The sequence below is a fragment of the Vanessa atalanta genome, chromosome 3 (assembly GCF_905147765.1).
Source record: "Vanessa atalanta chromosome 3, ilVanAtal1.2, whole genome shotgun sequence".
In the NCBI taxonomy this organism is placed as follows: Eukaryota; Metazoa; Arthropoda; class Insecta; order Lepidoptera; family Nymphalidae; genus Vanessa; species Vanessa atalanta.
Window position 1 is genome coordinate 1,490,823 of NC_061873.1, and position 16,575 is coordinate 1,507,397.

The following is a 16,575-nucleotide window of genomic DNA, read 5'->3' on the forward strand; positions in this document are numbered from 1 at the left end:
CTACTACTGCATGCGTAACAATAAATTCACCAATAGAATTATCAACAAAAAGAACTCATAATATAATCTATTCCGCCGCATCCACGGCTGTTCGACATCAAATCAGCAACTATTCCAGTTTGGATGTCAAGCGTGAAATCCTCTGCTCCAGTCGATAAAATTAATTGATTAAATCCCTCACAATACACGTTGGGACTCGAACCCGGATTAGCTGAAGCCCGCTGCGTCCAATTATACCGTGAGAGCAACACGTATGTATTTGAAAGATTGTCTTCCATTCGTCAGATTTGGAAAATATTTTGGTGATGACATTTAAGAACAAGAAGATGGAAATAGTTTATGTGTTTTTATAACACATGCTCAGGCTATAATAACTGTCACAAGTCTGCTCTTTAAGTCGAAGTTTTATAATGGAATTTATATTTTATGCTGTTTCGTGATATCGTCTTCTATGATATATTTTATTTGTATTCCATCAATCGTTTATGCGTGATGTTTGAAAATCTTCAAATACGAAAACACAATTAAATGTTTTTTTGTATAATCAAAATTTTATTTAATTTGTCTGTATTCAAGTGAAAACTCTTAGTGTAATAGGAATATTTAACAATAATAATAATTTGAGCTTTTCATGATACTTCTTATCTTTCCAATTATATCTAAGAACGAATTATCTGAATTATTTTCAAAGCAAAGTGTAGTGTAATCGTGAATTTTAATACTTTATATAAATTAATTTTATGAATGAAGTGTTATAGGTTAATAACTAAAAAAGAAAATCGTTTCAATGTCTGTTCATTTAGATATATATGTTTGTATATGTTGTATGTTTTATAAATTATCTGTAGCAAAAATAATATACTAAATTGTATAGGAAGCATAGAATACAAACAACGAAATATTTATTTATATATGTATTTGCAACAATTCGAATTTAACTTAGCGGCATTAATTTTTATAACATCATTGTTCTTAGTAAAAATTGAGTTGATTTTTATTAATTAGTTTCATTAACCGTAAATGCACATTGACAAAATATAGAAAGGTCAATCTACTACAGCAGTAACAGCCGGATCAGCCATAAGGTTAAGGCAGTTCACTCCTCGCAGCATCCTCAAGTATCCATGTTCGCCAAAGACAGTACCCCAAGAGTTCTTCGCCAGCCAATATTTATTGCCATTCTCATCTAAAGTATTTGTATTACATTATTTTAATAGCACTTTTTCTCATTTTTATTGGAGCAGTTTAGTGAGTTAAATAATAGAAAAGGTTGAACTGAACTAGATATTGTGGGTTCGAATTGAGCCAAGTGATTAATTCGTGTTTAGGTTTCATTAATTTTGTGTACGCTGCTAAAGTAAAACGTCATTAAGAAACGTGTGTATGTCTTGTGTCAGCAGAAGTTCAGAGTGTACTGTACTGTAATAATAGATTTAAATACTATAATATATAATAAGTGAAGATTATCATTTCAAATTCAAATAATAGAATATGACATATCTTTAGAAATGACTAGAGCTGTTGAAAAAATCAGTAACATATATTTGGATTTGAACTCATGACCTTCGATGATGACGTCTTTAAAATGAGTCTTAATTTTAAAATTTGTATAATTTATTTTAACTTCATACCTGTTCCATAACCAACCAGAAGGATCGCGTGGTTAACTGCCCCTGCCTGACAATCTGTCAAAAGTCCACCTCTGTAAGGTTGTAATTTTTCGGAGTTGACCCCTATAGTGGAAAGATAATTGAAATTAAAATGATAAATTATTTTTAAGTGACTTATTTTTTTTTCCATTTTGTCACTGGTTAACTATTTTGGACAGTGAGCTCATTTAAATTTAAAAAATTACACTAGTTATTTGAAAATTGATCACAAATATATACGTGCCTTTGATACTGTGAGAAGGAATTGTAATGATTCTATGTAGACGGATGGTAAGTTGGTACTGTAAGAAATATTATACATTCCTCATATAACCAATGCACTATCAACCTTGAGAATTTATTGTCATGTCCCTTCTTCCTGAACTGACTAACTCGCTCTTCAAACCGAACACAATACCAATTACATTTTGGCGATAAAATAAGGCCTTGGAATCAGCCACCGTATAAGCCACAAGATCAACGAAGTTAAAAAACTCTTACCTATCATCAATGGTCCAATGCTGAATAATTGATATGCCAACTCGTCTTCTGTAACTTGTATTGCCTTACAGCTTTTAACCTTAACTCGAATATCTCTAGAATTGTATCGACAAACGTTGTCTCTTTCTTCGAAAGGATATCTGTCTTCTGTCATGGAGCCATATTGTCGTAAGTACCTTGAAAAATTGATAAATATTTGACAATTGGAAATTTACCTGAGTTATAATAATAATTCCTTAAAATTTCTCAACAAGAATCATCTTTGTTCATAGATTCATAACAGTTTGAAAATAACACGGCTGACTAAAACAAAACTTAGCATAGAATTGTAGTAGGTAGGTAATATCAGCTACTATGAACAAATTATATACTAAAACTGTGTGAACAAGATTTTTAGATTTAGGAAACATCTAAGGTAAAATACCTTACCTATACGTCACTACGTAGGAATAAGATCTTTTTTGTCAAAGACAAAGTCAAAAATCTTTATTCAATACAGAAGGGATTAATTCTTCGGGTCACTGTTAGACCTGTGATACTAACGATACTGACTGAGACAGGTCTATCATCAGTAGAAGTTTAATTATTTGAATACTCACTCGCACGCGAAACCCACATTCCCACCGTTACAGCCAGCACTCATTTGATCACAATCCACTAATTGTTGTTCAGACAAACTAACTGATTGTTGATGTTTAATAGCGTAAGCACTTTCCAAATTACCTGTAAACAATAATTTACGACATACAAAGAGCCGAGATTTCCCAGTGGTTAGAACGCGTGCATCTTAACCGATGATTTCGGGTTCAAACCCAGGCAAGCACCAGTGAAATTTCATGTGCTTAATTTGTGTATATAATTCATCTCGTGCTCGGCGGTGAAGGAAAACATCGTGAGGAAACCTGCATGTGTCTAATTTCAACGAAATTCTGCCACATGTGTATTCCGCCAACCCGCATTGGAGCTGCGTGGTGGAATATACTCCAAACCTTCTCCTCAAAGGAGAGGAGGCCTTTATCCCAGCAGTGGGACATTTACGGGCTGCTAAAAAAAAAAACTTTTTATTTCAAATTTACGTATCTACGTGTATGTTTTTATCTTTGGCGTTTAATAGTTCCATAATTTCTTATAATTTGATAACCATACATAAGTGGCATATTTGAATTTGTTTTCTGTCAAAGACATTTGAACAATAACTACACAACCATCATAATTCTAATGGTTTCTTTATTAATGGGAATATAACTTCTATGCCAAGTCAAGTAGTAAATCTGCAACGGGAGATCTATTCACAAACATAAAAAACAACAGCGACAAAAGAACATGTATTGATAAAAAAGATCTTGGCACATTTAAATGTCAAGTACTGCTAAAAAAATATGCAAGTAAAAATAATGAAAAATAACCGCGAATGAATTATATTTAACGACACTAGGAGAACGGTGCTTGTAACCTATTCCATATAAGAAGATGAAAGGCCAAATAAACAAAATTGGCAACATGTCATTGAATTGGCGCGAGAGCTTGAATGTTCTATGATAATCATTACAGAATCGAAAAAATGTCGACGAAGCAGTTTCGGAACTATGATCGTAGCTGTATAAATTTAATGGAATATGAAAATCTTAGGTGTGTTTATCTTTATTCGTTAATCTATTGGAATAGGCTAAAGGCAATCTAGTTATGTTGCGCAGTACACAGATTTTGCCAACTAAGAAATCTCTGAGAACCAGACCTTCCGTCAGTTTCCAATAACTTGCTGATTTCTTAAAATTTAATATTGTATAGTTTTAAGCGTAACAAATCAGTACATGATTGACCTCCAATTCTGTCACATGTATTCATTTTGTAATTAATTTTTTTTTAATTTTTAAATAAATTTTAATAATTTTTAAAAAGTATTAGACTTTTTAAAAGCTCCCGAAACTTGACTATTTATAATAAAAATCTTTTTATTTTTGTTTTGTGATCCGAATACTCCTGGCACACACATGAATACACTGGGATTATATTAGATACTATAGATTAGTCAGACGTTTTGATGTTGATGAAAATTAAAGGATCGTATGATATGGATAGTATTTTAGGTGCAGCACATGAATTGATAGATCTGTCTATAATAAATAGCATAAAAGAAAGTCGCTTTCTGTTTCTATCTATATCTCCGCTGTTGTCTTCTAAACCACTCTATGAATTTTATCGACTTACACTAATAGAAAAAGCGCTAATCGAGGAAGGCATATATACCTACTTACTTCGTAAATATTTTATACAAAATGCCTAAATTGTTACGATTTTTTATTCAAAAATCAGTTTTTCTACATTTATATGACTAACGGCCTTAGGAGATACCATAAAACAATGTACGAGAATATAATAGGCTAAAAAAGCCTACAGAAAAAATGTCTATAGAAATTGGTAAAAAACTATCAGCAACATATATGAATGTGTTAATTACCTTGGGCAACCGAACGATATAAATAAAAAAAATATATAAATATCGATAAATAAAATTAATTATTTTGATAGTGTCAAATTTTGTGTATATTATATCCAAGAATAAAACACACTTGTACAATCAAGTTTCGATCTCCAAAAAGTCATTTTCGCAAAGTCAGTATCGCAAGTATTTCTTAAGCTTTCCAATGAAATAATAATTAATAATCAGGATTGAAAACATAACAACAAACACATATTACTCAACATTAGGTACAACAAATATTTAATAAGTCTTAGTATTTAACATTAGCAAAGTTAGCATTCGTTGATACTAACGGGAAATGCATTCTTGACATCCACGCTGGTATGATTGTTAGGTATTCATTTTTATCAGAATATGTTATTTACGTCATCGGTGAAAGAAATATAATGGAAATAAAAAAAAAAACACTTTGGAGTAACATAAATATTTAGTTATTATCTTATTTGTTACTCAAGGTTATAAATGATTACATACATTCATTAGATAATCTATGACGTATATAAAAATACTAATGCTTTCAATGATTCACGATTTATAATCAATTAAACTATTTATAATACTCGTAAGCATGTTATATTTTATTAATCAATCAATGTTCGGGGAGAAAAGGTGTGCATGTCGAAACAAATAAGTACGTTTCAGGTATTACAGTAACATTTATTTGTACCCACAAAAAAGTCGTAAAGGACTGACAGTACACCCGCTGCATCCTAAAGTAATCATCCTCATGCAATTCTTCACTTGCCTACATTTTTACCACGTGCGATGCAATATTCAATTTTCATCGCTTATGCTATTGAAAGGTGATGTGTAAATTACATTTAAAATGCTTTTAATCTTCTCATTTGCATTGAGTCGCGAAAGTTCTATGAATAAATGGATAATCTTAGAAAACAAAATCAATTATTAATCAACACACGTGCCTTCTAATCTGTGGTGTAGCCGTTGATTTTAACAGAAGATAACTTTGCCAGATATATGATATTTACTATTATTAGATATGATATTTATAGATTTTCATTTTTTTTTTTTGTCATAATGGCAAACGAGCAGGAGGCTCATCTGATGGAAAGTGATTACCACCGCCCATGGACATCTGCAACACCAGGAGGGTTGCAGGTGCGTTGCCGGTTTTAGGAAGGAGTACGCTCTTTTTTTGAAGGTTCCCAAGTCGTATCGGTTCGGAAAAAACCGCCGGCGTAAGCTGGTTCCACAGAGTGGTTGTGCGAGGCAGAAAGTGTCTTAAAAATCGCGCTGTTGTAGATTTTCGGACACCCAGGTGGTGCGGGTGAAATTAAGAATTTTGACGAGATGTCCGAAGGTGATATTCAGCTGCCGGTATTAATCCGAACAATTCCTCGGAACATTCTCCGAATTAATTTCTTCGGTGTCAATCAAAAAAAGAAACTGTTAGAGAATATTGGTTACAATAATATACTATTAAGTAAAATATAATAAGTTCTAAGGCCTTTTACAGCAAACTGTTAGGAAAATTACTCATCTTCCGATGCAGAGAAACATTTGTCAGTAAACAGTTGTCAAATTGTTGTTTTGTGAGTTTGTTGGTAGTGTCGTCCCAGAATTTAGCATAAACTGAACCTAGTTACGAAATATCTTGAAGACTTCAATAGACCTAGACCGAATCTCATCGCATGTCTTCTTCAATTTTGAACTTTTTATGTCAGATATGTGTGATGTATTTTTCTGTACCGGTGGTAGCTTTATCTTAAATAGTTTGTTAAATGACGATTCAAAAGTGCTTGTAAAAGCCTACTTGAATAAAGTATATTTTGATTTGATTTGATTTGTACCTACCCCTGACGACATCTATGCAATATTTGACGATGATCAGATCATCGGTTGAGTTATATCGGAAAGCGTAAGATACAATCTGACCATCGACTTTATATTATTAGTTAGAATATGCTATAAGGTATTATATAAATACAAAAAGCAAATAAGGTGCTATGATTTATTATCAATTATAAAGGAATAGTTTTATATCCAGTAGAGAGCCAAGAGGTCAAGTTAAAAGAGTGTAAGACACGAAGATTTTTATACTGCAATAGCAAGAGGTGGTGTATTCATAACGCTGAGACAGTTCACTCCGCGCTGCATCTTGAAGTATCCCTGCTCGCCAAAACCAACACCCCAAGAGTTCTTCACCACCCAGTATTTATTTCCATTTCCATCTGCAGGTTTAATTTATATAATCGTTTAAATAGTCTATCTCGTCTAATACTAAGTTATAATCTATACTCATGTTAAGTTTTCTAATTTATATAATTCAGCATAGCAGTTCACTGCACTACTAAGAAAAACAAATGATATAAACATCAGAATTGCTTGCCTGACTTTTAACACCTTTACAATTTTTTTTTTATTTGGAAATCCTTATTGGATAGGATATTTATATATATTATTATCCTTAAGTCTCGGAGACGATCGAGAGTTATATTCGACTCATATCGACTAAGACCATAACGGTGTTCCTCTGTTCCGCAATTCTCCATGGACCATAATTTTAGGTCAATATACTCATACTATTACAACTAACAGCGGTTAGTCATGTTAATCGATTTAAAATCCATACCTGTTCCATAACCAACAAGAAGAACCGCATGGTTAAGTTTAGATCCTGAGCAAAAATCATCCGCTATAATTCCACCGTGATAATGACGTAAAACGTGTGAGTCGATCGCTGTAATAAAAAATACAATTATTAAAATAAAATACATCACTAAACATTGGTTCATTTGTATATACAATTGTAATAGTGATTAATTACATTAACAATTAACATTCGACACAGACATCGAGTACACAAGACACAAATCTCCTCATTTTCCACTCATTCGCCATTACGATTTGATTAGCAGTTCATAATATGCAAATATATCCAATAATATGAACAAACCAAGTGCACCACAACTTTACTAGCTCTCTACACTACCTGACCGACCCGAATCGGGAATCCGAATGGATCGATAGCCTACAGTCCGCAAGAGAAAGCCGATCTACTGGCGAAACTCTAGCAACAATTCTGTGATCGACGATTATAGCGCGCTGCCACCAATAATACTTCCATGTGGCCACACAATGCCTGACATTAAAATCAAGCAGCGTGATGTGCGTACTGAGCTATAATCAGCTCGACGTAAGGAAATCTAGCAGTCCTGATGGAATACCAGCTATCGGCCAATAGGTATCACCTCAGTACTTTGTAAACTCATGGAACGGATCTTTAAGGAAAAGACTGATCCATTCATTCATCCACCTAGAAGATCACATTCAAATTAAAGATCGTCAGTACGAGTTTCGTCCAAAACGGTCCACTGGTGAACTTCTAGCGTATGTAACACACCTCTAGGGTGACGCTATCGACAAGCGACAATCGTTCCCAAGCAATTTTGAAAAGTAAAAATGTTTTTTATTAGTTACGTTAATGCTACGTATTAGTTAAGGTAACTTTAATAATATTCAAATATACGTACCTATAGACAGTGGTCCAATGGTTGCCAATTTATTGGCTAACTCATCTTCTGAGACTGATAACTCCAAACAATTTTTAACTTGAACTTTAATGTTTTTAGAATTGTATTTACATTGGTCATCTCTTCCTTCATAAGGATAGCTATCGGCACTCATTACACCATTTAACTTTAAGTATCTAAAAAAGTACCAATATTTAATAATGGTTTTGTTCTGCTCTTGTACAATATTGCTTTAATCTGTGTCTAAAAAAATAATTGTAACTGCGGCAGTGAATTTCAAGGAATATCTATCCAACCGAAAATAAAGTATGATAGTGTAAAATTACGTGCATAACCATAGATGAACTCCGTTTTTCCTTCATCGTCCGATGCAAAAGCATTTCCTCCCGCAGCACAAATGGTGTGCATAAGGCACTATCTAGATGCTAGAGCGATAAAGCAATTAAGAAAGTTACATCCATTAAATTAAGTAAATTTAATATGTTTATACGTTTCGGATACATCTGAAAAACCTACCATCACCAATAGATCTAACATCAGTAGAGCAATATCAACTTAAATAATTAAGAGTTACTCACTCGCAAGCGTAATTCGGAAGCCCCCCTCTACAACCTTCACAGTGATCGGTAACGCAATCCACTAGTTGTTGTTCAGACAGAAGGACAGACTGATTAGTTTTGATCGCATAGGCACTTTCCACAGTCGCTGCAAACAAGTTAAATATTTGTATGCTAATAATCTATATATATAAAATAACATATCCTGAATGACTGATTCATCATCGCCGAGCGTTAACTATTAAAGTTAGGGCCATGAAATTGGGTGAGTAGGATCGTTTTATTGAGTAGACCCACTAAGGAAGCATTTTTCGAAATTCTACTCTTAAGGGGGTAAAATAGGGGTACAAAGTTTGTTGGTTTGTAAAATGGCCAGATGAGACCTTAAAGAAGATGGACAGTTCTAAAAAGCCTGTTCGAGAGTGAGCTTTGTGATGAGCCCACGAAAGTCAAACCACAAATGTGGTATTAAATTAACGTCATATTATAAATTATTCTGTAATATAAGCAATTTTCACGCGAGCAAAGCCGCGGGCAACAGCTAGGACAATATAAAATTATAAAACACGACGAATATAACTGCTTAGATCAATTAAAATCGTAGTTGCAAAATAAGAAGTAGTTCTAACAGCAATAATAGTTTGACAAATGATGACCATTTAAAGACACGAAGATCGGTTACTGGTCTTGATTCAATGACAATTATTATAACAATTATGTGTATAGTTTATTAAATGTCAACAAAATGTAGCAAAGTAACAACTCACCGATAGTACTAAACGCCCAGCAGGAACCACAATGAAGCTGGTCTTTCACATCACTGACCACTCCTTTCTCGCGCCAGTCGAATGACTCTGGCGTATCTTCAAACTTCAAATTTATTTTTGGTTCTTTACTTATGACTTTTGTCTTATTAGCAGTATGGTTGCTGCTTCTGTAGCCTGTATACTGTTGTATAAATTCTTCAGACGTTAAATCACTGAACTGCGTAATACCTTGAATGAGATACGAATTATTATTAAGCCGATATTAAGGGTGCTACAATTCTCTAAAATTCAGCAAACGAAATGTTATCGCTGCTTTGTAATATTTGGATAAAAATGCAACATAAACTTATAATATTCGTAACCGACTTAGGTTACTTACTAATTACATTTCAATATATATTAACTATATATTTAGCGAAGAAATAATACCTTATTTGATATCAAACAGTAAATCATATATTTCTTGAAATCAAAATCAAAGTAATCTTTACTCAAGTAAGCTTTTACAGGCACTTTTAAATCGCCATTTTACAGAACTGTATTAAGTAAAGCTTTGGTAGCTTTACTTAATACAGAAGAACCTGCAAGTAACACAGTAGTAACACACTTTTCCAAAAAAAAACAAAATACAAAACTATGTTAGTTAAGATATTCTAGTTAACTAAACTATTGTTCTGTATGTTTCAGTTACTTACCGAAGACAGCAGTTTTGCTTCGTGAATTAAGATAATTGATTATTTCTAAATTCTTCATGAAAATTTCAAACCTATGTGCTTTTTCTGTTTCGTCATATTCCTTTTCGTAAGTGCTTATAAATGTTTCGAAATGGTCAGACGCGTCTTCAGGGTTGTATCTTAATGCACTTTTACCTAAAACTGCATTAACTGCTAATAAAACAAGTAAGCAAATCGCACCCATGTTGACTTCTTGTATCCTGAGTTTCGATTGAATTAATGGAGGAAAATTGTCTATTTATATTAGATTTAACCAACAGTTACCCATATTTTGCATTCTTCGAACATTCTTATTTGTCCTTTATAGGTAATATAACTTTTTTATTTAAATATTTCATTTAATAACGAAATACCTTGAATTATTATGATAACGAAACATACCGTGAATTTTTTTATCTTTCTGCTTTCATTCTGTCTGTGGACGGATAACTTAGATAACGTTTATTATCACATATATAATCATTATTACTCATTATAATTTTGTACGTCGAGAATCCTTTCGTTGTATGTTTGTAATACAACGGCTATACTTCAAGTTGCGTGAAATATTATCATAATCTCCATCTTCATCATACCAGCTAAAAGACGTCTACTGCTGTTCAAGCATTTCCCCGATGGGTGGTCTTGCGCAATTCGCATCCAACGGCTTCCCGCGATCCTTGCAAGATTGTCCGTACACCATGCAAAGGACCTGCCCACTCTGCGTCTTCCGAGTCATAGTCGCCACTCGAGAACCTTTTGGTCCCAGCAGCCATAAGTTCTGTGAGCGAAGTGCCCTGCCCACTGCCATGTATAATAATAACACATCAAAAGATAGATCTTCTTGAAAGAAACAGAAACACGAACATGAATATTAAGGTTAATTTATAAAAAACAGTTGCGGACTTCCCAATTCTTTCTTGGGGACGGTTTAACTCAATACTGTAACATCGCGATTTAAAAGTGCTTTTACGAGCCTTCTTTACTAAAGAATATTTTCATGTACGACAAATTATTATTCGACACATTCAGTATTCTCATCGTGTTTCCTTACGTTCTTATCCGGATTTGATCTAACTTTATAAGCAATGAGTAGTCTCAATTATTTTTTAACCCATCTTTCAATAAATTACGGTATCTCGGTACGGTATTCAAAAACTCAAATTAGTATTTAATAATCCAAAATACGTTTTGTCTTTTTAAATGTGTAATTATTATACAAGCTCTTTTACTTGCTCCAGAATCTTTCGACACGTGGTATCGTCCTTGTTTGGGCAAAAATAAAAAAAATCACATGTTACGAAAACTTCGTTTAAATAATACGTATTAAGAATTTATAAATAAATTATAAAAGAGTATTCGTGTTCGATGATTTACAAGTAATGATTATCTTATTGTATTTGATTATATATGTAACTACTTGGAAAAGAATGACTACTAAGTTACTGGTCGGTTCTCCTAAATAAAATCTACATTCCGGACCAGTGTAGCTTTGAATTCAATTTAATCATATAAAATTCAAATTCAAAAGTACTCGTCTATAGACGCTTAGTCTACTCGAATAAAGTATTTTTTGATTCGATACTGGATTGATCATTTGTACACCTCTGCTTCTCCTATATCACCATTAATGCAGTTTCTCTATGAACTTGCCGAAATGCTAAATAGCTTAACTGAATTTTCGTGTCAGATCCAGACCGATATATGTCCTTATTTTTTACTATTTTCAGTTTATCGGTGCAAATTTAACTTGGTAGTAGAACTATGGGTAGGTAACAAACAGTCGCCAAACAGCAGTACTCAGTATTGTTGTGTTCCGATTTGAAGGGTGAGTAAGCCAGTGTAACAACAGGCATAAGTGACATAACATTTTCGTTGCCAAGGTTGGTGGCGCATTGGTGATGCAAAGCAAAAAAATTAAACATGGGTTAATAAAGAACTTTTGTGTTTGGTTAAAATGTCAAAGAAAACCTTTTTAACGTATTTTATAAATACATTTATAATACTTAAAACAATATCGTTGTTTAATTAAATTTAATTCAACCTTTGCAAAAAAATTGTCCGCTATCTTCCACCTTTGCTGAGGTCACATAGCCCTGCAGTTATCACTTCAACTTAAGTTCAAGCTGTAATAATCACCTTCTTTTTTACTTATTTGTTCTCAGTAAAAAGCATTAGACAGGTTTCTTTAAAACTTCTCAATTAAGTATCAAGATGTAACGATACTTTACTACAACTTAAATTATTTGTTTCAAGATAAAGTTTTTTTTTACTTGTTATCGGGACTTTGTGCTTGATTGGTACCACTCACCTTTAAAATATTCTATTGCCAAAAAGAAATTCTCAATATTCTTGTGTTCTGGTATAAAGTGCGAGTGAGCCAGTGTAACTACAAGGACAAGGAATATAACATATCATTTCCCAAGATGTTCGATTAATAATATTTATATCCCATGCTGTATAAACAATCGCCATCTGTGTAATACATTCGCCCATACCGTGCTAATATATCGTAATAGATACCGTCTACCTACCTACTAATGTATGTGAAGTATGAGTTACATTGATCCCTTTTTCACGGTAATTGTTAGCGGGAAACTTAAAAAAAGTATGTTGAACTTCATCATACACAGTATTTCCACTTTATCTTCGAATAAAATTAAGAATTAAGGAGCAATAGACATAAATATGCAAAGTATCCTCTGAATTTGTTCATTAGCATTATTTTCCTAAGCAATCCATCATAAGATTTTTCTATTGAAATCAGCATTGATACTGAATAATATAATTTATTTTTGCATATATTACTCATAGTATTTTACAAGAATTGCGACGCTACTTCTCTGCCACCTATATAATCAGTAAAGTGACAGGGCTGTGACACTTTTCTCCTTAAAGACTTTTGGTCAATGACGTCATCACGATCATAATACACGACATATGTCCATACATCCACCTCTTAAATGTCTCAAACGTTATTTTAAACCGGTTCAAATTGTAAAGTTTAAATAATAATGTTTATCTATTTTATTCCAACCACAAGAGGACATAAGCCAAAGAAACATTTAACATCGAATTCAGTAAGGATTTACAAAAAATGTCGTTTTGAACATCGACGAAACTGTCGGATCTTTGGAAATAAAATTAAAGTGAACATAAGTAATTTAGTAGAATTGTGTTGTGTTATAAATAAAGATATATTTGTCAAGAACTATTAGTGGTTCACAATATAGCTGAGCTATTACCAAATCGCGTTGGAACATTAAATGTTTAAACAAATATGTTACCTACAATATTTCGTTAATAAGGATTATTACTTTGTGACAAATAAGTTTATTTCGAAGGAATTCCTTAAGTTAGTTATGAGCCTTCAACTCTATCATATATTTATCAAATACACGCAATGAGGTATTAAATGATAAAAACATTTAAACTTTAATGATTTATTAATAATTATAGATAAATGAATAAACATCGAGTTTAAAACAAACGAGTGTAAAAGACAAAGACGATTATTATACTACAGCAGTAACAGCTGGTAATTTCATAATGTTGAGACAGTTAACTCCGCGCTGCATCTTGAAGTATCCTTCATCACCCCAATCTGCACCCCAAGAATTCTTCACCAACCAATATTTATTTCCAACGGCATCTGCAGGTTTAATTCATATTATCGCCTATCTAATACTAAAACATTGTACATAGTCATGTCAATGCCCTAACTGTTGTAATTGTATGTTCAGTAGTCCAGTAAACCACGAACTTAAACAAATGATTGGAGGGCTAGAAAATATCAGAATTATTTGTTTTTTTTTTGTGGAAATCTTAATTAATCCCATCTCGGAGATGATGTATTTGTTACGTCGGACTTATACAGACTAAAACCAGCTAAATTGTAGGTGTGTCGCTCCACGACAAATGGACCGACAGACCTCTAGTTTAGCTCAACCTATTCATACTAAGAGTGTTCTTCCATTTAGCCCATAACACTGATTTATCTGAATTTAGGTATTTTTATATACCAAAACTCAGAAAAAATGAAGGCAAGGGCTAAGCGAACATTAATCCAACAACTATACCAGTTTCATAACCAACTAGAAGAACCGCATGATCAGCTGTTCATCCTGGACATCCTTCTGTTATGGGTTCACCATTGTATTGTTGCAAAGCTTCTGAGGCAATCCCTGACATAAAAAATAAATTAATTAACATATAATTCACCCTTAAAAACTGAGCGTGTTTTATGTATTTACGGATTTTCGATTTTCAAAAGATTCGTGGATACAAACTAATCCACGCATCTTTCTAACTTCGAGTAGCGACTAGTATAATAAAAGCATTAAAATCATATATATTTTCGGAGTTTTTTGCCAATAATTGATGTTATCTATAAAATAAACATAAAGCGAAAACGGTTGAGAAAAGTTACAAACCAAACATATTGTCCCTATTAAATTAGATAAAGGATTTAAAAAAAAGAAACTATACTAAAGTTCAAAACTTTTATTATCAAATACCAATCTAAAAGGTGGGACAAAAACATAATATTAGGCCTGGCTGATGTAGGAAACAAGTATTAAGTGCCTATTATAACCGCAATATCTGGTTTCTGGGTAAAGAGGAAACAATTCATTCTGCACAGCATCCTAAAGTATCAATGCTTACCAAAATTAGTACTCCATTGGTTCTTCACCAGCCACTAATTTATGTTCATATTATCGCTTATTTAACAAAGAATAAATTATTTATTTACATAAGAATTGTTAACATTAAGGCCTACTACATACATATAAGAATTAAAAATAAGTACTGTATAAATCATGATCACGTGGAACAGAACTAAGAATGCTAGCAGCATCCGTTGAATCGCCTCCAGAATGAACCAGTCCTCGTGTCACCAGTGGAGCAATGAGGCGAGGTATTATACTTTTAATAAATGTTTTGCGTACTACTACTCATTATTTTTATTTATACTATAAAGATATAATAATTAACAATAAAATGATCATAGAGCCGATGAAGCCCAGTGGTTAAAACGAACTTTGACCCAGCGTACCTGTGATGTATTAAAAAATGTTCAAAAGAAGGTTTTAATTTCATAATTATTATTAATTCGATTCAACTGCCGATAAAATAACATCAGAATAATGATTAAATTGTCATCATTTTAATGTAACATTCTATTGAATTTTAGAATATTCCGACCTCTCAAAATCTCTCGCGTTTATTAATAAAAAATGTTCACAACGATAGCATCCAAATGCAGAAGAAATAAAGGAAAGAAATCTTTGTATTTACATAATCCATGCGATTTGCTATTTCTTTTACCTCTACAAAATTATGTACTAGAAGCAGTTCTTCGTTAATAGATATACATTTATTTATAGCACAACACTATTACACTTAGCAAATTGAATTCGCTTTAATTTTACTTTCAAGTTTCGATATCAACTTCGCCGACATTCACAATGCTATTTATTGACGAACTTATAATTAATTGTACAGATTATTTAGGTCTCGAATACAATGAAATTCAAGGTCAATTGTTTATTTATTCTAAATTTTCGTTCCGTTCGTGGGAATCAAGTATATATATATATATATATATAGGTTAATTTACAACGCAGTTTGCCAATGTACTTAATAGTACTACTAACAAAAATTTGTTTCTTATAAACCTACTATTTTAATTTCAATAAGAACTTACTACCGCCTCGAGTATTTATGGCATAAGCAAATAATTTTTTTTTGAGTAATGCACATTTTTTTAAAAACTCGCTGCTGATCGAAACTAAGATTCTTCTATGTATGTTTTATACTGTGCCACAATTTGTACTTCTATGCATTTAAACCATCCATTAGTATTTCAAGTAAAAATTATCGTTTTTTTTGCCAACTGTACTTAAAATCAATTTCATGAATATTCATTTGTAGTTGTATCCATTTTAGCAACTCACCATAAACAGCGCTATCACTTGGTTCAATTAGATATTTTTTTTGCCTAAAATTTCTGTTTCTGTTTCGTCATATCTCTTGTGTGAGTGTGAGTTCGTATAAATATTTCAAAATGTTCAGATGCATCATTGAAATATTCAGATCGTAATTTAAGATATTTTTGGCTAAAAACTGTATTCACTTCAAACAGAATTAATGCAATTGACACCTCGAAGACGAAATAGAGTAGGAAAGTTATTATCATCACTTTTTATAAAACCTAGAGCATTTTTGGAATATTCTATTTGTGTTTTATTGGTACTAACTTTTTATGTTGCTTATTTACGTTTAACATATTTAACATTTTAAAGCCATTTCTTGAATTGTTTTGATAACTAATAAAGTATCGCTAATCTATGTCCCGCGACTTTACGTTAGTGATTTTATTTATGGTATTTTGACGAATATATAAGTATCA

General features: G+C 32.4%; 1 protein-coding gene across 1 annotated transcript; it reads right to left on the reverse strand.

Annotated features, from left to right (window-relative positions):
- Nucleotides 1-1,046: 1,046 nt before the first annotated feature.
- Nucleotides 1,047-10,405, reverse strand: LOC125076872 (thiol protease aleurain-like). The gene is made up of 11 exons (XM_047688596.1): nucleotides 10,146-10,405; nucleotides 9,451-9,678; nucleotides 8,705-8,831; nucleotides 8,127-8,302; nucleotides 7,226-7,333; nucleotides 6,694-6,824; nucleotides 6,448-6,523; nucleotides 2,750-2,873; nucleotides 2,151-2,326; nucleotides 1,632-1,733; nucleotides 1,047-1,186 (listed from the first exon to the last, which is right to left on the reverse strand). The coding sequence occupies exons 1-11, from the start codon at nucleotides 10,366-10,368 to the stop codon at nucleotides 1,047-1,049; spliced, it is 1,611 nt and encodes a 536-aa protein (XP_047544552.1). The 5' UTR covers nucleotides 10,369-10,405.
- Between the last annotated feature and the right edge of the window lie 6,170 nt (nucleotides 10,406-16,575).